Source organism: Eschscholzia californica, unplaced genomic scaffold (genome assembly GCF_041429995.1).
Source record: "Eschscholzia californica isolate CP2 unplaced genomic scaffold, dmEscCali1.0.p SCAF_4, whole genome shotgun sequence".
In the NCBI taxonomy this organism is placed as follows: Eukaryota; Viridiplantae; Streptophyta; class Magnoliopsida; order Ranunculales; family Papaveraceae; genus Eschscholzia; species Eschscholzia californica.
In genome coordinates this window covers 49,538,710-49,563,368 of record NW_028238461.1, presented here as the reverse complement: position 1 = coordinate 49,563,368, position 24,659 = coordinate 49,538,710, and the positions used below count along the sequence as shown (strand labels likewise).

The 24,659-nt window shown below is 35.9% G+C and overlaps 5 protein-coding genes across 6 annotated transcripts; 3 read left to right on the top strand and 2 right to left on the bottom strand.

Moving 5' to 3' along the window:
• Positions 1 to 265: 265 nt before the first annotated feature.
• Positions 266 to 2,992, top strand: AGL26 (tRNA (cytidine(34)-2'-O)-methyltransferase). Its single transcript, XM_086633503.1, has 7 exons — positions 266 to 555; positions 685 to 785; positions 1,696 to 1,764; positions 1,849 to 1,907; positions 1,994 to 2,054; positions 2,138 to 2,191; positions 2,517 to 2,992. Exons 1-7 carry the CDS (start codon positions 393 to 395, stop codon positions 2,793 to 2,795), a joined length of 786 nt encoding a protein of 261 aa, XP_086489629.1. The 5' UTR covers positions 266 to 392; the 3' UTR covers positions 2,796 to 2,992.
• Positions 2,993 to 3,396: 404 nt separating this feature from the next.
• On the bottom strand, positions 3,397 to 7,476 carry LOC147545647 (receptor protein kinase-like protein ZAR1). The gene is made up of 2 exons (XM_086633501.1): positions 5,773 to 7,476; positions 3,397 to 4,154 (listed from the first exon to the last, which is right to left on the bottom strand). Exons 1-2 carry the CDS (start codon positions 7,076 to 7,078, stop codon positions 3,517 to 3,519), a joined length of 1,944 nt encoding a protein of 647 aa, XP_086489627.1. The 5' UTR covers positions 7,079 to 7,476; the 3' UTR covers positions 3,397 to 3,516.
• Positions 7,477 to 8,473: 997 nt separating this feature from the next.
• Positions 8,474 to 13,652, bottom strand: LOC147545646 (OVARIAN TUMOR DOMAIN-containing deubiquitinating enzyme 4-like). The gene is made up of 6 exons (XM_086633500.1): positions 13,469 to 13,652; positions 10,870 to 11,506; positions 10,573 to 10,694; positions 10,356 to 10,396; positions 10,140 to 10,238; positions 8,474 to 8,843 (listed from the first exon to the last, which is right to left on the bottom strand). The coding sequence occupies exons 2-6, from the start codon at positions 11,165 to 11,167 to the stop codon at positions 8,648 to 8,650; spliced, it is 756 nt and encodes a 251-aa protein (XP_086489626.1). The 5' UTR covers positions 11,168 to 11,506; positions 13,469 to 13,652; the 3' UTR covers positions 8,474 to 8,647.
• A 2,057-nt stretch (positions 13,653 to 15,709) lies between these two features.
• On the top strand, positions 15,710 to 19,911 carry LOC147545645 (protein cornichon homolog 2-like). Of its 2 annotated transcripts, none has more exons than XM_086636943.1 (5): positions 15,710 to 16,029; positions 17,461 to 17,642; positions 18,514 to 18,636; positions 19,403 to 19,499; positions 19,613 to 19,911. In XM_086636943.1, exons 1-4 carry the CDS (start codon positions 15,955 to 15,957, stop codon positions 19,467 to 19,469), a joined length of 447 nt encoding a protein of 148 aa, XP_086493069.1. In that variant the 5' UTR covers positions 15,710 to 15,954; the 3' UTR covers positions 19,470 to 19,499; positions 19,613 to 19,911. The 2 variants fall into 2 exon arrangements, with proteins under 2 accessions (XP_086493069.1, XP_086493070.1); XM_086636944.1 differs by having other exon boundaries at positions 15,772 to 16,029; positions 19,599 to 19,911.
• A 2,228-nt stretch (positions 19,912 to 22,139) lies between these two features.
• LOC147545644 (uncharacterized) lies at positions 22,140 to 23,862 on the top strand. Its single transcript, XM_086636222.1, has one exon. The coding sequence runs from the start codon at positions 22,373 to 22,375 to the stop codon at positions 23,483 to 23,485; it is 1,113 nt and encodes a 370-aa protein (XP_086492348.1). The 5' UTR covers positions 22,140 to 22,372; the 3' UTR covers positions 23,486 to 23,862.
• The last annotated feature ends 797 nt before the right edge of the window (positions 23,863 to 24,659 follow it).

Here is a 24,659-nt window from a genome sequence, read left to right as displayed (position 1 = left end):
ATCCTAATTCCACCGTCATAAGTAACCGACCCAAAGAAACTCGACTCGGGCCCAGGTTTGGTTTCCTAATCCAAACCCAACTAGGTTTCCCCACTAGGAGGAAAACCCAACAAGACGGTGTAGGATAATGGTAATACGAGGCAAGCCAAGGCCCAATTTACTCCACCAAATCTCTTCCTAGACTGCTAAAATCTAGTTAGGCCAAGCCCATGTCCTTAAAGCCTTTATCTATGTTCATGAGAAGAGCTCAAAAACCCCAACATTTGAGTAAAAGCCCAAGCAAGTCAAATTGACCTGCTCATGCGTCAGGCTAAAAATTGTCTTCCTCCAGACATGAATGATAGCTGGAACTTGGAGGATAGTGTGGTAGTAGCAACAATCATCACTGAGAAATGGACGCGACCCGTTTTAAAACCCTAAATTTCATATCCCCTCTCCACCATTTTCGCTCCAGGATTTCTCTAGTTTCCCCATTTTTATCCTCCCCAAACAAGAAAAGCAGTTATTACCCCTCTTTTTCCTCCTCCCCAACTCTACTCAAATCACACTCCCTGAGTAAACCCTCTTATCTTTTTTTTTTTCTGCATTTTAATTGGGTATAGAATCAGATTCAGTTTCATTAATACAGTCAAATTAGTGGGTTTAGAGAATAACCATGAAAAGTTGGTGTTTTTTTGGGTGCAGGTGAAAAGGGTGAAGTGAATTCATTGCCTCATGGAGCTGGCCAAGCAATTACTGAAGTTCCTCAGAATAGAATTCTTCAAGTAGTACTAGTTTCTCCACAGGTACCCAACATTTATAACTTTTGAAATTTGTGCTCATTAGGTCAGATTTTTATTTTCCTGTTTTGGGTTTATCAACATATTTCATGAAATGCTATGATTCACATTGAACATATTGATTGATAATTTTTGAGTTTCAGTTGTAATTACTATTTACTCATACTATTCTTGTTATGTGGAATGGGGACTTGAGAGTATAAAGATTTGAGAGATTCTAAATCTTATAAAACTGAGAATCATAATCATAGAAAGGGTTAATTTTTGAGGATCAATCAATTACCCATGGACCAATTTGACACCAGTAAGTTAATGATGTAAAATGACTGACGAACACGAAACATGTAATTTTCAATTTGACACCAGTAAGTTACGGGTCTCATTCTTTTTACCAAGTATCCCATCTGTTGATTGGTGAACACATTGTAACCATTCTTAGTCCACATTGGAGTTGTGGATTTTAACTAGTGTAGTAGGGAAAAGCCGCAAATTGGCGCATGTGTTTATGTTAATATGGGTTAGTATCAAATTTTCAAAAAAGAATATGGATTGTTATCCCATGAAACTTGCACGTTTGAGAAGTGGACTTACTAGTCCAGCACTTTTTTTTTACTTGTAACTACTCCTCTTCTATCTTTTCGTTCATATTCTAAGATTCTAATGCTCGATAAAATGAAGGTGTCGACAAATAGATTTGATGTTGCTTTGTTAGTACCTGGTTCCCGTGTTACTTTGTTAGCGCGTTGTGTCTTTGTTTCTCTTACCTTTAACAAAAACTTATCGTTTCAGACTCCTATCCCATTATTAGAGTTGATAGGATTTCATTTTAGTGGTGACTAAACTAGTCTACCCAAAAATTATCGACTACGTTTAATCTGTACTTGCCTGATACAATTGATTTGTTTTGACTTTGCAGATTCCTGGAAACACAGGATGCATGGCCAGAACATGTGCAGCTGCGGCTGTGGGATTACACCTTGTTGAGGTTTGTTAGTACTTCAAATGATATAAGATTTTTGCTCACTCTATTTGGAGGTCTGACTAATCTGATCTGTGGTCCTTTTCTCAGCCATTAGGATTTCAGGTTGATGATGCAAAATTGAAGCGGGCAGGACTGGACTATTGGCCGTATCCATCTATAATAACTAATACACTTCTTAGTTCTTCCACCCCATGCTTTTATGTTAATGAGTATCTTTAACCAACTATATTAGATATGTTGTCGTTAAGATTCATGACTCGTGGGCAGAATTCCGGAAATATTTCAGGCAGCAGGTCTCTATCTCTCCCTCTCTCTCTCTCTCGCCACAAATATTACTTTCCTTGTATGTGCTCAATTTCTTTCATTGTTACTACAGGAGGGTCCAAAAAGACTGCTAGCATTTACAAAGAGAGGAACAATGACACACTCGGTGAGTTTTACTCTCTCCAGCCTATGAACTTCGAGAACGCTTAAATGTTCTAACATTTTTCGCTCATAACTGAACTCATTGGGATTAAGATTGCACATTAAGAATATGCCTTCTCTTCCTCTTATATCCTTTTATTAATCTCTGATACAATTGCCAAGGCAACACGGCGAAAAATACTGAAAAGGGGTTAACTCTGCTACAGAGCTTTGTTTGAATACATTTGTTCATAGATGACAAGCACATCATAAATCGCTACCGTGAATTACATTTTTGCCAGTTTATTAAGTTCACGGTTCTTTATCTCTCATCAATCTTTATTTCGCAGGAATTCTCGTATAGGCGAGGTGATTGGCTTGTATTCGGCTCAGAAACTTCAGGGTTGCCACCTGAAGCTTTATTCGACTGTCAGAGCGAAAACTTAGGTGGTGGAACCCTTCGAATTCCTATGGTTGATACGTATGTTAGATGTTTGAACCTTTCAGTTAGTGCTGGCATAGCTGTATACGAAGCTTCTAGACAGCTAAACTATGAGCAGCTTCAGGTCCCATCTCAGACTTGTATTGAGAGTCAAGAATCTTTCCTAACTGAAGATATATTTGCTTAATCTCAATGACAATTTGTTTTGTGTTGTGAAGTCGATTTTCTGGTGATGGTTAGCCCATGAATGGACTTCAGAAAGCCCTACCAAAAGCTCAAAAACTGTTGAAAACATTTTACACATGAACAATAGACTGTATTTTTAAAGTGAAATCGTGTAAATTTTGGGTTCAGGGAAATTTATTTAAAGCTCTTGGACTCAAATTTCTTCGGATAGTGTGACTTTGGAGCATCTGGAATAGTCTACGGGGCGTAAAGACTTGGTCAATCTTGATTGACTGAGGGGACGTCTATTTTTTTTAGTCTAAAAATTTACTTGATTCAATTTTGCCCCCTAATCGTCAGCTCCACCACCCCCAACTCCGAACAACCGCTATCTACTCTAGTATTTGAGTAATCAGATTTTGGCTTTGGGATCTCCAAACCAGGTTCCAAAGAAGGTTCTCCTTCACCCAAACAAGGTTAAAAGAGTGTGTGGCCGCAATGGTTGTGGTCAAAGGGCAAAGAGTTTTGACTCTGAGGGACGAATAATTGAAGGATGATTTTGAATAAGATGAGAATTAGGGTTAGAATTAAGTCTTTCTAGTTGTGTTCTATGAACAGCAAAATTGACTAGAAATCGATTCCATGGTGCAAAACAATGTTCAACCATTTTTCCTACCCAAGCTCCAACATCATACAAGAAAAGGAACAACATGAGAAATTAAATTAAACATTTCCCCGAAGTTTCAATGAGATCCAATCCTATCAAGACTCTCTGAGACAGATCGCATCCTTGGTCGCATCTCTGGGTCCAACTCTGTGCAACTGAGAGCAATATGAAACGCTGCAAGAACTTGTTTCTTTGCATATACCTCGTGCAGAAGTGCTGGATCTATTATCTCGGACAATGGACGTTCCTCTCGAAATGCCCTTCTCACGAAACTCTCCAATCCCTTATCGTCACTCTCTGGCCCAGCATCTGGAGTTCGGCCGGTTAGAGTTTCCAAAACTGCAATTCCGAAAGAGTAAACATCACACTTCTGGGTCATTTTGCTGCTGGATATTCGAACCTCTGGCGCTACGTATGTTGAAGATGGAGAATTCAAACTTTTAGACACAAATCCTGAGATTGCTTCCTTGTGGGTTAAGCTCTGCTTGTTAGAACTCTGGTCCGTGGATTTATTTGAAACAAGACGGGTAAGACCGAAACCAGATATATATGGATTAAGATCTTCATCGAGAAGGATTTTTGATGATTTTATGTTAGCATGAACGTATTTGCGAGGACTGCATTCATGAATATAGGCAAGACCCCGAGCAGAACCTTGGATGATCTTCAGACGTGAAGCCCACGGTAAAGATGGTAAGGAATCTGATGGTCCTCCTGCACAATTTGAGATAACAAAGTCAAAAAATATGAAATGAACAAGAAAAGTAGACCTGCTTTACTACTTTACATAAGGTTGGATATTCTCATACAAAGCAACTGTTTATCGATCACAACGAAAAGAGAAAGATAATGTAAAGCGTAATCCATAATAGGACTTGGGTTGGGCCACTGCCCATCGGTAGTTTATACCACTGTAACGACGGGATGGGCAAAAATATAGGGGCGCGGTCGACTTGTTGGACTAATCTGGAGAGCACCCATTATCCGCACCAACCCATTTTATTTGTCGGGTAAATACTAATGGACTGGTCCGAAAACGGGTGAACTTTTAGTTTTTCTATCTGGGCATGTACTACCTATATAAGGTATCCGGCACTCATGGCCCACGAGGGATCCAAAAAATGGATAAGTTTAGCAGGCTGGCGGGACCAAAAATGCATTTAGTTGTTGCCAAAAAAGATTCAAGTAGGAAGAAAGAAATAAAACATAACAGACAAAAATAACCAGGCAAAAAAACAAATAAAAATAAAAGTAAATCAATAGGTCAGAACTCAGAACAGGGTGGATGAAAACAAATAAAAACCCGAAAGGGTTTTGAGTGCACAACTCCAAAACAGCTGAACCAAAACCTTCAAAGACCCATCACCATCAACTTGTATACATTACAAGTACAAAAAGACAGAAAGAGTTAATGAAACCCATTTCTGAAACATACGATATCTACGTGGTCAATCCATGGCCAAACCCTTAGATGAGAATTGCACGTACAAATTCGAGGGAACCAAAGTTAAACATAAAGCTCAAATCAAATCAAATGGATGTAACATAAAAGATCAAGTTAGTTCTGTTGAAATAAGTTCTAGTTGTTCTTTTTGGCATGTCCATTGAACTCAAAGCCCAAAGGTTAGATTTGTTTTCTCGGCATGGTAATGATTTAGGACTTCTAGGAAGAGCTAGATATTGAAGTTAGTATTTAGTTACAGGATTAAACTAAATTTGAGATGAAGGTCTGACTTGACATACAAACTCTGACTAGTTCATGTTAAAATTCTTGAACCCCAAGATGCGATAAATGGTAAGGCTAGATGCCTAGATCAACCTCAATTAGGTAGATCACTGTGGGCGTAAAGGGAAACATAACCAAGACACCTAGTGTCTAACCTCAAGAGTTATCTAGAGAGCTTACTTCTAGCCTCTTTCATGATTCATGTCATCGCATATATTTCATCAATGTCGCTTTCTCTTTACTTTTTTACTTATACTTCGCTTACACTTTTTGTGTTTTCACAAAAAGTGATCCAAGGACTGATCTTAGTTTGCGTTATCGTCCCTCATTGGTGTAAACGGAGTGTTTTTCTTATTTTTAACATCATGAGATGAACACACAACATAACACAAAAATAAAATCTCAAAAAAATAAACTCAACGTTATGAAATATATCAACGATGAGTAAAAAAACGAAGTTTTTTCAAGGAGTAATCTGGCATTAACTATTTCAAAAAAGTTTTTGATGCAAAATTACCATTCGAATAAATGAATGACCACATTGTAATTTTATCTAAGTTTAGGTACTGAAATGGAATTTAAGCAAAAAGAATGGAGAAATTTTACCATGCAATGCGGAGTACAAGCTGCCATTAGAGATGAAATCAGAAACCAGAAGTTTCTCATCACTAGCAAAATAATAAGCTCTCAGCCGTACGATATTCGGGTGTTGAATTTTCGCAATTGCCTCCACTTCTGATATGAACTCCTTAAACCTCCAAAAACCTCCTCCTTCACTCAGCCGTCTCACTGCAAGAACTACTCCTGTTGTACTGGATAATTTACCAGCTGCCACTTTATATACAATTCCAGCCCTACTTTTTCCAACTACATACGCAGATGCCCTCAACAAATCTTCTAATTCCAATCCAAACCCTTCATCTACTACCACAAATTTACCTCTTTGCCCTTCTTCTTCTTCCTCGTCCTTCTCATATTTCTCTTTTCCTATTTTACCCTCCCCTGATTTACATTTTTTCCGTAACACCCACACTGAAAGAGAGATAGCTCCAAGTATAATCGAAATCACAGAGATGATTAAAATGGTTGATGATATCCCTCTGGGTTTTGCTTCTTCTGGCTTTAAAGCATTTGACCCAGTGTCGGCAACATTAGGGTTAGGGTTTAATGGGTCGTCGGGAATTTTAGGGTTTTCAGCTTCAGGACATGGAGTTGATAAAGGAAACCCACAAAGATTAGGGTTTCCAGAGAAAGCAGTAGGACCTTGATTTAACAATGACCCAACCTGAGGAATTTTTCCAGTGAGATTATTATACCGAAGATCTAAACTGACAGTAACACGAAACTTCCCAAATGAAGGTGGAACTTCACCGGAGAAATGATTGTAAGATAGATTTAAGGTTCCAGCAAGTTGAGGAAGTTCACTGAGAAAATCAGGGAGAGACCCATTTAAGAGATTTGAAGAAAGGTCAAGATGAGAAAGGTATTTTAGGGTTTTGATTTGATCTGGAATAGACCCAGTTAATAAATTTTGAGAAAGATCTAAAGAGACAAGAGAAGTTGCATTAAAGAGATGGAAAGGGATTAGTTTAGTAAAGTTATTAGAAGAGAGAGAAATTTGACGAAGAGAAGAAAGAGCACCAAGTTCAGAAGGAATGTAGCCATTAAAACCCTTGTTAGGAAGGTAGATACCAGTGACTTGGTTATCAGTACAAGTGATCCCGGACCAGTTACAGGGAGTTAAATCGGATTCAGACCAGGAACGAAGAGTGTGGTATGGGTCAGTAGTAATGGCTGATTTGAGAGCAAGAAGAGAGAGACCATCAGAGTTGAGAGAAGAAGAGATGGGTGAGAAGGAAAAGAGTAGTAGAAGAAGAAATGGAAGAAGTAACCCATGAGAACACAACTCCATATTTGTCTTCAATGGTATTTCTCTGTGGTATCTAACATTTCTGCAACCAGGAGTTGCAGGAAATAGAGAGAGAGTGAAAGTGAGATTTGAACTAGTGGTATGCTCAGAAACTTGGTGGGTTTTTGTTAATTGTCTCGAGACTCGAGGTGAGGAAGAGAAATATTGAAAATGAAAATATGTATACCCACTTTCAACCGTGGGTGACAAAGATCATATATATACATCATACCTGGTAACCTGGGTATTTGAATTTGAAAACCTAGTATGGTCTCATAAAATGGACACCAGGGTGTCTACAAAATTGGGCACAAAATTAAAATTTTGAACTTCCTACCAAAGGAGAAAGAGTTCTTCAATTAGGGAGATGCTGCCAAGTTCAAAAAAAGGGAGATGCTGCCAAGTTCAAAGAGAGGATAACACATTTTCATTTAAAAGATAATTTATTTTTAAATTTGACAATGATTTGACCCGTTATTTTACTCGGATGAATCAACAAGTCGAGGATTAAGTAAGAAATTCTATGTAATTGTAGCATTTTTCATTTAGGTACTTGACAAGTCTTTGGTGACAAGAGCTGAATCTAAGCCACGCAAGAGTCGAATCTACCTAATTTTTCGGGGTTCTCTATATTATTCGGAGTCCAATTGTGTTTACCAAATTAGCCCAAAATTATTTATCAATTACATGTAAAGACCCTCATTATACGTTCTGAATAGCCACACTAAACTATTTTGGGTAGCTGCCTCTCTATTCTCTCCTCTATGGCTTGCCTCACAATAGAAGACGGCTTTCTCGTTCATCTTCTCCTCCACGATAAGATGGTTTGCCTCACAACCGAAAGCAAGTTATGTCTGTTATTATGAAAAATCTTGTTGTATAAACATTGTAATCGTGTCTGGATCAACAATTGTTGAATAATGCATTTATGCTCTTGGCATGTGCCCTAAGCTGCAAAGTGCCTAGTCATTATGAAAAAGCTGCTCTCACTGCTCATCAATGAGAGGAAGAAAAAGGGCTAAGAACTGAGAAGACCACCAAAGAATAGGCCCAGAGGCAGTGCTTTTTCTTTTCTTTTCTTTTTCTTTCGAAATATAACCGACAAATTATTATTCACATTTCGTATTAATTAGTAATATCCTCCGACATTGCAAAAATGAATTGAACATTGTACAGTGGTTCACAATGGGACGTGCCAATCAGCACGGCATGGCAGTATGTTGGTGATAGACAAAATCTCGTTTCCTATTCCCCCTTTTCTGCTTAGTTCATATCGACATTTACTTCTACAAGCATCACTTAATCAGAAAGACCAAACACATTCATGAACAATACAACAAATTTACTATAGCAAATTCTGGTAAAAACTAATCTGCAAAGGCAAGCAAGTTCCATGTGATGGAAGAGAACTATATGCTCTTTATTGATCAAGTTATTAAGAAATAAATATATAGGCTCTATAGTACAAAAGATACTAAAATTTACTAATAGACTCGACTAAAAACTAGATAATGACAAGACTTAAACCTTTTTTCAGGTAACTCGGAAGTTTCAATTTTCGTACCTGATTAGTTACCGTTCGTGGTGAAAATGGCCATCTATTGGATACGGATACGGATCCATCTTGCTAGGAATTTGTAATGCATCGTAGTGGCCACCGTGATAGAGAACTCTAACTGGATTCCCCGTTTCATATTCTAGTCCATACTCCGCAATGGATATCAAACCACCAGCATTTTCGTCATAAAGATAAACTGTTATCGGCATTCTGCAATAAATTTTTGTATCACTTCATGACTTCTCATCACATTCGGGTCCAAAATTCTGATGCTTGTACAAGAAAATTTAAGAACAACAAACAGATCCGCAGTTCATCAGAATCAGGGTTTAAGTTTGACAAGTACAACCCTAGCAGTGAAATTTTGGGTTGGGTCCAGATTCCATGGTCAACAAATCCAACGCTACCCAAGCTCAATCATTACATACACAAATCTTGTGGAATATTTATATAATAGAAGATTGAGATATAACATCTTTGTCTACTCATTTAGAGCTGATTCTTGTGAAGATGTTTTCCTTAGCGAGTAGATCATAGTCCGAAGATATCTCGTTCAAAGCTTCTAACTTCCAAACCCCATAATATGCAGTATAAAGTATATTGGTCTTTATATTGCTTGTGTTAAAGGAATTTGTCCGATATTGCATTCGATTCCATGGTCAACAAATCCAACGCTACCCAAGCTCAATCATTACATACACAAATCTTGTGGAATATTTATATAATAGAAGATTGAGATATAACATCTTTGTCTACTCATTTAGAGCTGATTCTTGTGAAGATGTTTTCCTTAGCGAGTAGATCATAGTCCGAAGATATCTCGTTCAAAGCTTCTAACTTCCAAACCCCATAATATGCAGTATAAAGTATATTGGTCTTTATATTGCTTGTGTTAAAGGAATTTGTCCGATATTGCATTCGATTCCATGGTCAACAAATCCAACGCTACCCAAGCTCAATCATTACATACACAAATCTTGTGGAATATTTATATAATAGAAGATTGAGATATAACATCTTTGTCTACTCATTTAGAGCTGATTCTTGTGAAGATGTTTTCCTTAGCGAGTAGATCATAGTCCGAAGATATCTCGTTCAAAGCTTCTAACTTCCAAACCCCATAATATGCAGTATAAAGTATATTGGTCTTTATATTGCTTGTGTTAAAGGAATTTGTCCGATATTGCATTCGATTTCTTTTTTAATAGTTGACCTGGTGTGGCGCACTGAACTTCGAGTACGATAAGGGTATGAATTTACCTACGGTGAGGCTTCACACAAAGCACCAACCTTTCCGACTCTGAGGCCCAATCACAATGACTTGCTACGAAAGATTGCTCATTCACAAACTTAAGTTTAAAACGCAATCAGGGGATAGACTTGGTAAATGATTCAAGATGAAGTTAGGACGTTACAGTGTTTGAATTCAAACTTCGGGGATATCGACTAATAAGTAATAAGGTTAACACCCAATACCAATCACAGGAAGCAATGAGGAAGACTTACTGGAGAACATGCGAGCACATGAATAATTCGGGCTCACCGCCCCATATATGCGGCTTCTTAATCTGAGAAATATACGTGTCAAAATCACCTTCGACAAACCTGTTGATGATATCGAATCCATCAAATATTCAACCATGAGGAAAATTGAAAATTACATAGTTATACCAAGGTTATCCATATGTGAAACTAAAGTCTACTTTATTTGGAAAAGCTCACCATTCAGTTTGTTCCCGCCTTCTTATGAACTCATCGGCAACCTATAAAAGTCCGAAGTTACACGGAAAAAGCCATTAAAACAAATTACCAGATTAGACATTCCCAATGTCTTGAACTGAACTAATTGGTTACCTCGGACAAGTTCTCTATGAATAGTAGCAAAAACGATTGGGGTTTAACTTTACACTAAAACAGTTAAAAGGCCGGGTAAACATACTCTATTTCGCAAGTCATCGGCTAATTCTCTTTCAAGGATCTCATTAAGAGATGATTTTCCAGATTGTAAATAGGCTCCATGAGCCACAGAACGGAATAAACATCTACCGTCTCCGGGTATACCTACATGATAACAAATGTATACATTAAGCAAAAAACTGCGAGAATCAGTCGAACTCTTGTTAGCAGTTTTAATTTAGAAGCTATAATGAATTATCAAGACAATAAACTCACCACACTGAAATATTTGTTACCGAGAAGATGTTTTCTTAGAAAAAGCAAAGAGAACATTTCTTACCAATTATAGAAAAATCAGTGTAGATTATTTTTCCATGGGAATAGCTTTTCATGGATAAATCATAATCATCCTGTGAACTGTTCTCTTCTTTACTTACTTCCGCATAAACCGGTCTTAAATTTGAGAAGCAAACCCATAATCCAGAAATGACACCAGAAGAGGCACCTCGTTGTAACCAAGATGCAGATTCGGCATTTCCCCTGATTTTGGTAACCACTTCTTGTTTTGTCATTAGAAACCTCAAACTCACATTTTGACACAGAAATAAAATCCCAAAACATGATGTCCTGTGTCCCATAGACCGTAAAGAAACTTTTAGCTCGTTGATGAATTCCAATTACTTCTCTGTTTAGAGAAGCTAGATCCAAGAAAGCATCTTTGAAGCACTTGAGAACCAATAGCACATGAACTAGAGGATCTCCTAAAGATAGCCCGAGAAGAAAATCTTGGTTGGAACTCTTCAAAAGGGAGTAGAAGAAACATGCAAGGGACGGTGACTGAGGAACAACAACAAAGACATTGCTTATCCTTTGCTTTCGGACACGTTCAAGGAGGTTGATTACGTGTTCTATGGAAGAACTAGTGAGAAAGAAGATCGTCATTTTGACACGACTCACGCCACACAAAACCTCCGTCCCTGATCAATTAAAGTAACCAATAAATGACAATCTATGATCAATTCTGCCAAATCACGCTTACAAAAAGATAGATATTTATCGACAAATATAAAGATAGTGATTCCTATAACTTAACTAATTAGTTAAAATGAAGATTGCTTACTTATGACTGTAATCATAAAGTGAATTTTGCATCACGTGGCGGGAGCAGTTATAGAAAGAACAAAATTAAAAGGAGATGACAAAAATTATTGCATTTTATATAGAATTATAACGGCTAACATGACTTTTTCTGGAGTGCCATTCTAAACCTCCTCATTGCAAGGATCGGTTTGCTCGTACATGACAACTGAGGAAGCTGATGTAAGAAGATCCACATGTTAAACCACGTAACCATCTCCCACATGACAGTAACATATAGAAGCATGAAACTATTGATGTGTTCACTCCATAGTGTGATATATATTTGGTACTAAAAGTTAAAATATTCGGGACACAATGCTATTTAGTTACATTTTTACACACCAGAACTATTGTTAGAACTTGGTAACATGCTTTTATGCTTCTTTTTATTTTCTGATTTCCTAACGAAACTGACCATGATATCCATACAAATAAAACAACATTTCCATAAATTTGTAACTATCTCCAAACGGGTCGAAATCTACTACATTGCATCTTATCACATCAGTATACATGGGAAGAGATACTCATTTTTACAGTAACAGCAAACATTCTTTAATGTTGAGATGTTGCTTGTAATTTTCTAGTCTGGTGCATAATATACTTTTTTTTTTATGAGAGGGTGCATAATATACTTGAAAGACGAGAAAATAACTACATTGCTACAATGGTGTGTGATGCATAAAGGATAAAAAAGGAACTACTGAATCACAAAAGTCCACTCAAACATAATCTGCTTTTGGGCATAAGACCTTTTGTTGCAAAGTCCACTCAAACATAATCTGCTTTTCGGCATTCCAAAACAATATAGTGTCGTGACCACTCAAGTAATTCCTTGCACATCAAATCAATGAGAAATGATCTGGATGTTATAAGTAAAAAAAAAAGTCATAAGTAGAATTAAAGTCCGATCCTCGTGTAATATACACGCTTACCATGTCGTAGACATAAATGTGTAGATGAGCGTATTATTATGATGGTAGCTCATATGTATGATTCTCTCTTTACATTACCACTACGCAAGCATCTATTAGCGTGCATAAGAAACAATATCATGAAAATTCAATAAGTATGTTAGTAATGCAAGTAGCCGATAGCTCTCCTCTTCATGTACATTTCCATGATATATTTTCTTCATGTACATTTATATCTATATGATTTTATCCGTATACGCCCCTCAACTGCCAAATATGCATTGTTGATTTTGCAGTTGATACAACTGAGATATCAAAGCTTGCTTTCAAGTATCATAATTTCCTAGTTAATAATGTCATTAGCACTTACTAACTGCCAAAGTAATGAAATAAAACCATACTGTAGGCACCAAATGGTGAACGAGGGAGGCGTTTGATGAAATAAAATTATATGGACCAATTACTGGCAAGTCCACACGATATTTGGATATGAATCTGTGTAGCTATGTCTAAAATTACACAAATTGGAATCCTAGATTGCCAAATTCACGTGCGCGAAGTAGAAACTGGTCTTGTGATAGTGCACCGTCAAAGTAAAAATGGGATGTGAATATTTGTAAAATTTCTCTTGATACCAGGTGGAGTTCTAACTATCATCCACAAGATTTGAGTACTTACACATTCCCTTTTAGTTGGTATATTGAATAAAAAAGAGTGTCAAATACTGAATGATCTTAACTTAAAACGTAATATTATCATCACATTTGATTGAGGTTCAATATAAGTTAATAATCGAAATTAAAAACTTCTATGTACTTAATGCAGAAATTAGTTGACATTTAGAGAGTATCATAAATTCATAATATATTGATGATAACTACTGACAGCAAAAAATTGGGCGTCTCTGTGAAAAAAAATTCCGGATCCTCCCATGGGGAACCCCCTTCCTTGCCGAAGAGACTAAATCTTCATTTCAGACTTAGGGTTTCTTCGAAAAGAAGAGTGAAATCACCCTGTTCTTTCTGCATAGACATTTACATGGCGCGAAAATGAGATACATTTGGGCTATGGCGCCCCAAAGAGGACCAACCTAGCCATTTTAGGCCCCATATTTGTCCAATGGGACATTTTGACCCCCAGTGAGAAACTCCGTTGATTATGAGTTAACTTTAATTTTATTTTCAATTTTCGATACCACCCTTCTTTTTTGCCAACTGCTTGGGCAGTTTTCTTTTTTTTTTTGAACTAGCTTTCATAGATTAAATAACAACGTTATTACAATATTTATTAACTAACATACAAGGTACATTCTTCCACTCTTTGTTCGTGTTTTTCTTCCTTGCCCATTTAGCTAATCTGTCTGCGATGGCCAGTTAGTGGAGCATCTACTTGGAATATGGAGAAGTCACGCGTTCCATTCACTACGGATGGAATCCATTATTTATTGATTTGTATTAAAGATTATATTAAAGTAAAGGTATTAAATGGTTTTTCATTCCCCTGGGGTAACTAACCTCTTAGAGTTTTTAAATGGGCCATAAGATCCAAGATACTTTTAACAATAATAGTTATAAAACTTATTCAATTATGTTTTTATTCGTGGTATATCGTATTAAACATAATGGCTCTTAGGATTCAATATCAAAAAAGGAAATGGATACAATGTTTTTTTTTTTTGAATTATTATGGAATTTGAAGTCTTAATTGTTAGGTTTTATTCTATTATGTAATGACTGAATGATAATTTAGATCGATTAGGTTCCTTTTAATTGAGACAAAATCACATACATCAACTGAGAAACGAATAATCGACATTTGATAGCCTAAGTGGTGGATAATGTTGACATAAACTTCAAAATACTGGAGATCCCGGGTACGATTCCCAAAAGAGGTGGACTCCATAGTTTATTGAACTTGGATTATTAAGGTGTAAATAATGTAGTTCGACTTTAGGCCCATTCTATAATGACTATAGTAGATTGTATTCAATTTTACAAGTGTGCAAAAATAAATCAAACATGTCAAGTCTGTTTTCAAATCGAACCAAACAACGAGTGGGTTGATATAGTTGTAGATTTCTAAAAATCAACTAGTTTGGTTCGGTAAGTGAATGTAATTTTTAGGAACCATTGAAACCAACCTGAACTAGTCAAATTCAGTTTATATATATATATATATATATATATATATATATATATATATATATACATAATTTTTTTCTAAAATATATCTATCATATCTCTATAATTTCATACAAATACATTATTTCATCAAGTTCTTGCCAGATACTTTCGAAAAAAAAAAGTTCTTGCCAGATACAAGAATAACTACTACCCATACAAAGCAACACTATTACAATATAATGCCACTAACTAGTATTCGTTTAAAACGATCCACCTGTCATTAATGTTACTAGCTACTATATAATATTCCAGTCGGGTGGGTTGCACATGTCTTAAATGCTTAAAATATTTTTCGACGTATTGTGTTAGTTTAATTGTTTCTTCAAGAGTCCACCACCCTTTGGTGTAACAGGTTGGATACCCCTCTTAACACCATGAGGTTGTGGGACCGAGTCTCGGTGGAAGCAGTTGCCATCAAGATTTATCCTATGTAATTTAGCCTATGAATAATGTAATAATTTGTCGGGCTTTGGGCCTCTTCGTTGTCGGGCTTCAGGTCTCTTTCTCGGTTAAATTAGGCAGTTATCGTGCTCATTACATCTCCATGATGCAACAATGCCATGTAACGACTAACGTAGACCGTATTCGAATTCTCAAAAAAAAAATTGTTTCTTCAGGTTTTTAGAGAGTGTTGTCTTGATTATAGGTCAATGTATGAATAAAGTAACTCGATTCGTCAATTTTTATGAAGAACAAATTGTTTCTATGATGGATTGGTATCCAGTAGTATCCAAACCGCTCATTGACGATTTGGTTAGTAACCGAACAAAACTAAACCATGAACAGTTTGGTAACGGTTTGAGAAAGTACTAACCAAACTGTGACAGATTTGGTAATGGGTGACACTAAAATACCGGACTCACGAATACCCTTGTTCAATTTCCATATGAAAAAAAAAACAATAAGCGGATAAAAGACCATGACAGGAAAATAGTACGGGCCTGGTGGGCTAACGACGCATGCCCGACTCAAAAGTAAATAGACCGTTCTTCTACTCATCATAATGTCTTTGGCTTTGTCATAAATACTGAGTAGTAATTATTTTACCAAAATCTTTCACTTCAATCCGTCCGCCATGAAAGAAACTCAAATCGATCTTCTAATTCAAACTTTGATGTTTACATGAACGAGATGTTCTTCTTTGGGGTTTCTAGTGCTTGAATTTTGATTCTTCTGGACCAAATTATCATGTCTTGGGAGTTGATTTTGTGGCTTATTTCCTTTGCTTTATCTATTGCTCTCATCGCCTCTAATCTTTACCAGGTATCTCTCACTATCACTATCTATACTCTAACCCTAGAAAAATAATAAGTATATATATCTTGATCTAGTTTATTGGGTTCTCTACATTGCTTGATTGATTGGTTTTAAGGTTAATGTTTCTCTATTTGATTATCTGAAATCAATTTTATGAGTTGGGTTTGCAAATCTTTTATTTGGGGTAGTCATTATGGTGCAATAAAGTTTGGGGGTATTATGTGATTAGCATGTCATTCTGACTCTGGATGCTAAGAACTTGGACTGGATGAGAAATTTAAAGGAAACCCAAATATAATATCGGTGAGACGAGTTCATTGTGTCCAATTTGTAGGCATACAACTCAAAATCAATTAACAATGAGTTGGGAGGACCTACACATTACGTTATTGCTTTCAGGAGCACCCTTTGTCCATGTAGTACAATTTTCACTCTGACACCCCCTGATGTGTAGTGTTTTTTTGAGCCTAACACATGTCTTTTTGTTGGATGATCTGGAGTATGTCTGGTCGTCGAACCCATCACGTGTGGATCTAGCTCTGACATCATGTTAAATTTATAGCCTCTCAGCTCAAAACCAATTGGCAATGAGTAGAGAAGTCCTACATATAGTATATTATTGGTTAGAAGAGTACCCTTTTTCTATGCAGGACTATTTGCTCATATTGAAGTTTTTAATTGTATGAAAATTGAGATCCAGATGTTTTATGCAGTACCTTAAACGTTGTATATAGGCGAAATGGAATCCACTATATAGAAATAAGTTGGAGAAGTAATGCTTCTTTCGTCTTACTGTTCTGTGCATAAATTGATAGACTCTTGATTACCACGTCAGCAGCGAACTTGGCGTCCTTTCTGGATATAAAACTCATTCCGTTATTAGGATATTTTAGAGGCCTTAATACTGGTAGCAGGTTAGCCGCTTAGTGGACTGGAAGATGATGCAGAAACAATCTGGCGAATGAGATATAACACTAACAGAGATTAGGGTGGGCAGGGGTTCTCTGACTTCTGAGATCTGACTTAGAAGTTATACCCAGTTGGGTTGTCATTGTTCATCGAGAGGATAGGGACACTGGAGAAAAAACGTCGAGAGGGTAGACAGTTGAAGTAGAACATTAATCTTCAAAAAAAAAAAACTTGGAGAAAAACCTGCATGGGTTTTAGGAGGCCAAAGAGTAATGTTACCTACAGAAGTATATGAAGCCACAACATTGTAGATATACCTTAGTAATTTAACGTGTTTATTTGTTATCTAATTATGATTCTGTTTTCTTTCCTTGGTCTACTACTATGTTTCATTATGTAATTTTTGGCTTTACATTGAATAGCTTCAGAAGAGAATTTCTGATTTGCATTTTTGTCGTTCATGTCTAGTTCATATTACTGTCCTCTGCTTGGCTAGAGTTTCTTGAAAATTTTGTCCATCTGTTGCAGCTTATTTGCTTATCAGACTTGGAGTTTGACTACATCAACCCATATGATTCATCATCACGTATTAATAGCATTGTCGTAAAAGAGTTTTTGGCTCAAGGAACGCTATGCGCTCTTTTCCTCTTGACGTGGCACTGGTTCATGTTCCTGATAATGGCCCCACTTACTTACTATCATCTGAAGTTGTAAGTATTATCTTTCTATGCAGAAATTCCACCTGCTGACTTTCTAATTTATATTAAATATTAACTGTTCGGGTATGCATATTTTGGTATTGAAAACAATTGTGCTTTCATTACTTGAAAATTACATTCAAAGTTCTCGTATTGCCTTCCTAGTAGATGGATGCTGACTCCCAGCTTCTTGTATATGTAATTCATCTGTTGCACATTCAGAACATGACACTCCGCGTTAGACTGTTAATATGTTATATGTCAAGTTGTTCCTCGTGTAGTTTGATACCGATATTACTTTTTACTGATATCATTGGTATGGTGTTTAGATGTTGCGCTCAAAATAGAGATTTTTACCATTGTATGCAAACATATATTTATATAAAATTATCAAACTTGAGTTTTTCTGAGTTGTACATTGTACTTCAGTATGCTTGTGTTTGTGAGGAAGTTCACATTGTCACTTTTCCTGTAGCTAGTAAATCGATCATGCTGCTCTTTTAGGTTTTAGCTTCATTTCTCTATTACCTTTTCCTTTTGAGGGAAATGCATTAGGTCGCAAGGCAAAGAATTTCGTACTCCACTATAAATTTCTATTATTTGATCGGAAAGACATTCTAAAAACAGGGAAACCTATTTCATAGTTATCTTTTATCTCTACTTTCATGCCTCACTTTCTGCTTTATAGAGTTTTTTCAACTGTAGATAGGATAAGGAAGTTGAGTACATGAATGTTCATGGTGAGGTCAAAAATCAAAGTCCCAACATATGAAGCTCCAAGCGTTTCCCTTCAAATTTTAGACCAGTATCATTGATCTTGCGCACTAAAACATTCTTCTGTTTAATCTTTCTATCTCTCATGCACTTTCTGTTACTATGTCAGGTATTTGGAAAAGAAGCATCTCGTAGATGTAACCGAGATATTTAGATTACTTAATGGAGAGAAGAAGTACCGCTATGTCAAGCTTGGAGTTTATTTATGCCTATTCTGCATTGTCATTTTTAGGTTGGTTATGCATAAGCTTATTTTGCTTATCTTAGATAACTTTGCTTTATATTTTTCTGGCTTTAATCCAGCTTTTTGTGCATATAAGTTTGGTTTCCCATTTTTAGGGTGCTTTTTAGTTTGCTGCTCGTAGTTCTGCACGAGGGTATTCTGTTAATGAAATCCATGAAAAGTTTAAACTTGAGTGTACATTATACGAAAATACCTTCATAGATAATCCCCTCATGCTGGTCATTCAGGTATCATTTTTCGAACTATTTAAAAAATAATACAACTTTGGTTTGGTGTGGTGGCATAAGCACCAATTTGGGATCTTGGAAGCTAAATTGCGTCTCCAAGGGCCGAACTTTATATTTATGTAGGGTCTTATATAAGTGGGTAACCTTTTTACTGATTATATTAAAGTTTAGAAATGACGAAGGTAACATATCTGTTTCTCAATTGTGGAGACTAGGGTTTGAATTTTACTGATCCAAAAAATGAAGTGACAAAGGTAGGAGAGAAAATAGTTTGGTCGATTCTGATGGAACTGAACTTATTAGTGTAAGAGAGTAAATTGTTTCCTGCCCTCAATATCATCTATTTCTTTACAAGAAATACATATTGTATTTGAAAATCATCCCCGGTCTCTTTGTTTGGCTAAGCGATTACATATTTCTTTCTATGTTGGTTATCCTTAAACTATGTTCTTGAAATTACTAAGCTTTTCTGAAGTTGGTTAACCATATCTCTTTTTTCTTGAACTTTTTGTACGATTGGTATACAGGCTCGTGAAAGTAGCTGTTCTCTCAATTATTTCCGACGAGGATTTGTTACATTCTGGAATATCTTGAAAATCTAACTAAGCAGTGTCAAAATCCATTGTAAGTTTCATTTTATCTATTAATCAATGGTTGAATTTTGAATCACTGCAATATGGTAACTTGTCGTGCTTCTTGGATCTTTGCCTCTCCTTTCGAGAGAACTAAATTTACAGGTTGATGCCATTGTGGTAGTTATCGGAACTGCTCTCTTTTGGTCGTTTTTTTATGAATAGTCAACTTCGATTTTGCTGTAATGTGATAAAAAACTGTGAAGGTGTAAGTGTTTCTTTGACCGTGTAGCAGTCTAAAATCATCTATTCTGTTTATCTCAGAAAGGTTAGCTGATGCTCCATCATTATCTTCTTAGTTTGTGTGAAGCTCATTTTGGTTGTGGTAACATTTATATCTCTTTACTGCGAATATTAGTGTTCTTGCTGTTGAAAAAGAAAAATATCTTAGTTGTTCTAAGAAACTGATCGTCTCAGTTCTAGTTACTTTAATGTTTTTTTACGCTTTCAAGACTGGAGATTGGAGAATGACTCGGCGTGACAGGAAAATGGTGTAGTATCAGTGTAAGGTGAACACATGAGACAAAGATTGATGCGAGGGCTGTTCGGTAGTATACTGAACTGTGACAAGCTTAAGATGTTGACTTATAAAGCAACAATTATTAACCTATGAAATTGGTAAGCCCGAAGGTTTGGAGTTTGGGTAAATGGTAGGTTTGGCTTAATTATATAAGCACTCCCAATTTGGCTATAGACATACATCCCTAAGCGCCCACTTGGTAAACATAGGAAACCTGGAGCAGTGAATCCGTAGGCCAAATTTAGTCTCAAAATGCTCTTAGATGTTCAACGGAGAGGATAAATGAACCACCCCCACTACCACCTCGATGACAAACTCCTATAAGAAAAGCGATAAAATTGTCATTTCACAAATGATAATAGGTCCTAATTTGATTTGACTGATTTGGACTAAATTAAAGGGGCGAGGAGGACGACATTTTGAATAAAAAGTTGGGTGGTATGTTGGTAGGGGATGGGGAAGTTTCACGTGGAAACCCTAGATTTATGTATTCAAACAGTGAGAGGCAATCCCATGTTACCTTTTTTTGTCTTTTAGATAAATAATGTGTGTTAGGACGTTAGGTCCTCAAAATCATGCCATACATGTGTCACATCTCACATGGCTGCCCTTGTTCATTTATTATTTGATCCCCATTATTATCATCATCATCCACATACCCTCCTATAATTTAGGGTTTATATCTTTCTCTATTGTTAGGGTAAACTACTTAGTTCTTACCACCCATGCTAGTGGATTATTAACTTCATGAATTTATCACCTATATGTTAACCCACGATAAAAAATGTGTTAACATGTAAGTGATGAAGGGGAGGAGATGGCTGCTAGACAAGCAGTAATATTAAGGGAGAATTTGACATACGCCCCCACTATTATATGAATATTAGGACTACACCCCCACTTTTTGAAAACTTTTGATATACACCCCCACCTGGACGGAAACCGTCAACTCAGAGTTAAGTTGGGTGTGTGTGAAACACACGCGCCAACCATGACGATTTTACCCTTTTGTAGATGTTGAAATATTTTGAGCAATTTTGACATACACCCCCACTATTATATGAATTTTTGGACTACACCCCCATTTTTTGAAAAAACAAAAATTTTCAATTTGCCCTCCAACGATTATCTTTTACCTTTTTTCTTATAAACTTATTTATCTTAGACAAGCTAAAAGATCAAAGCGAAAGAACTTATTTATCTTATATGTCAAATAAGATAAATAAGTTCCTCCCATATAAGATAAATAAATTCTTTCGCTTGATATCCCAAATAGTTCATCCCATCTTTTCTATAGTTTGATATCTCATATAGTTATTTCGCTTTGACCTTTTAGCTTGTCTAAAATAAATAAATTTATAAGGCAAACGGTAAAAGATGATCGTTGGAGGGCAAATTGAAAATTTTTGTTTTTTTCAAAAAATGGGGGTGTAGTCCAAAAATTCATATAATAGTGGGGGTGTAGTCCAGAAATTCATATAATAGTGGGGGTGTATGTCAAAATCGCTCAAAATATTTCAACAACTACAAAAGGGTAAAATCGTCATGGTTGGCACGTGTGTTTCGCACACACCCAACTTAACTCTGAGTTGACGGTTTCCGTCCAAGTGGGGGTGTATATCAAAAGTTTTCAAAAAGTGGGGGTGTAGTCCTAATATTCATATAATAGTGGGGGTGTATGTCAAATTCTCCCTAATATTAACTACCATGCTTCTCCATTCTCTTATTATTTGGTCAGTTGTTTAGTCCGCTTGTATAGGACTTGATCTTGGTATTAGACCATAATGGTCAGTGTACAAATGCGAGTCGTTTAAGGAAACAAAATTTGTTATGCAAATAGAAAGGCCACCACTTTAAAAAAAAATGGAAAGGCCACTGCTACAAAAACTTGCTAAATGGTCACATAAGAATGTGAAAACTAGAACTTGGTGTAGTGTTGGCCATCTCAGTATCTTGCCCAACTTAATTTATAATAGGATGATCAATCAACAAAAAAATAAGAGGTGAAACTTATGTTAATGGATGTAAACAACCCTAGGTGCCAATATGCAACCCAATGAAGACATAATATAGACCTAATAAAAAGCAAATAACAGAAAACGTAATCATTCATCTTTTTTCGTTAACTGTCATCCCTCGTGATCTTCACCGCGGTCTCACCTTAACTGTAATTTGAGCTCTATCCAGGGGTATATTCGTCACAATTCCCATATATAAACTACTTCTATTAAACTTCTCCATCATAACCATACTTCCTTCAATATCACCTCCATATCTCATCCAATCCCAATTTAACATCACTCTTCTTCTAGAGAGAGAAAGAAGTATAGAGAGAGAAACTATATATGGCTACTACTACTACTTCTTCTCTCTTCTTCTTCATTTCAGTACTCATTCTCTCCATTACTTCAACTGCTAACTCCTGTTCAAGATCAGACCGATCAGCTCTTCTCGCCTTCAAATCATCTCTCCACGAACCTTACTTAGGCATCTTCAAATCATGGAAAGGTCATGATTGTTGCAAAAACTGGTACGGTGTTCATTGTGATCCTTCTACTCATAGAGTTGTTGATATCAACTTACGAGGTGAATCTGAAGATAAAATCTTCAAAGAAAACGGTAAATCTGGTTATATGACTGGTACTATCTCACCGTCGATCTGTAAACTTGATCGTCTTTCAGTTTTAGTAATTGCTGATTGGAAAGGTATTACAGGTCAGATTCCTTCTTGTATTACTTCACTTCCGTTTCTTCGAACTCTCGATCTTATCGGAAATCAAATTTCCGGTAAAATCCCTAAAGATATTGGAAAATTGAAAAGACTTACTGTTCTTAATGTTGCTGATAACCTAATTTCCGGTGAGATTCCGTCTTCGATAGTTCAAATGTCTTCATTAATGCATCTTGATCTTCGAAACAACAAAATTTCCGGTGAAATTCCTCGTCAAATGGATAAACTTAAAATGTTAAGTAGAGCTTTATTAAGTAGAAATCAAATCTCAGGTTGGATTCCTTCATCGATTTGTAATATTTACAGATTAGCAGATTTAGATTTATCATTGAATCAACTTTCCGGTACAATTCCGGAAGCAATCGGAAAAATGAAAGTATTATCGACTTTAAATCTTGACGGAAACAAGATTTCAGGTCAGATCCCGATGAGTTTATTAAACGGTTCTGGTTTGAGTATTTTGAATTTGAGTAATAACGGTTTACAAGGTAAAATACCAGATGTTTTTGGACCGAGATCGTATTTTACAGCTATAGATCTGAGTCATAATAATTTCACAGGACCGATACCAAAATCAATATCTGAAGCGTTATATATCGGTCATTTAGATCTGAGTCATAATCATTTATGTGGTCAGATTCCGAGTGGATCTCCTTTCGATCATTTAGAAGCGTCATCATTTGTTAATAACGATTGTCTTTGTGGATCGCCTCTTCATGTGTGTTAAAAGGAAAACGTTATGGAACAAGGAACACTAGGTCAATTGTAAGTAGAAAGTCGTATTTCTTGTTTTTTTTATGATTCTGATCAAGTAAATATCAAATCACGACAAACTACATCGAAAGTTTTCTTGTTCTCAGACATTATTTGTCTGTTCAATCTGTGACTTTACGTTTCCGATATTATGTCAATATATCAGTTAATGATGATAGTAACGGTAGTGTTACGAGAAAGAGTAGTTTAATTAATTACTGTTTCTCTTTCTCTATTTTTCTTCTATATTATGTGAGCCAATGTACTTGTATTTTTATTTGTTTTTTGTACTTTTGTTATAAATGTTATTAATTGTTGATGATAAATTGATAATGAAGTAAATTACCGAAAGGTGTCTGGAGGTTCAGAGTGAAACAGTATCATGCATGTGAAATTAATAAAATAAAAGTAAAGGCCAATAATTTAACAAATCCTTGAATGTTTTTATTAATGAATTTTTAGTTTTTGTATTGAAAAGAGATTTTTTTTAAAGATTGATTATAGATTTGAGAGCATGATATAAAGGCAATGCTACTTTTTATGAAACGAAACTAAAGGCTAACAATTAACAACTCTAAGTCGGGTCATCAACTTTTTATGCGTAAAGTAAAACAGTCGAAAAAATCTGAACAATAGAATAAATAACGAAAATCAAATTTTCAGACGTAAAATCATATGTAATTTGTGGAAAGGAAACCAAACAGTGTTTTGGTTTTGTAATGTAAAAGTGAATAGTGGTGTGTGCAATTGTCAATAGCATTGCTTCATGTTCTATTTGAATTATAAGTGAGACATAATTATTTTTATATAAAAAGGAAGTAATAGGAACTATAAGATGTGGTTAATATCATGCCACTTTAATTAGTTATTAGATATCATGATTTTCTAATTTTTCTTTGGAAATGGTATGCCCACCAAATCACCAATGCTGTAGCGTGTGGCTTTCTAAACTACACACCACATGATTATGGAACAAACACAGGGAAAGCAAATGACCCCCTTCAAACTTTATACATAAAGAATTTATTCATTCTCCCATCCATATACCATATCATTCATGAATATGAAATTATGGAACTTACCTATCTTTTTCTCTGTCATAAAGTAAGGAGTGTTTGATAGCTCGAAAGCCAAGCCTGTTTATGTCT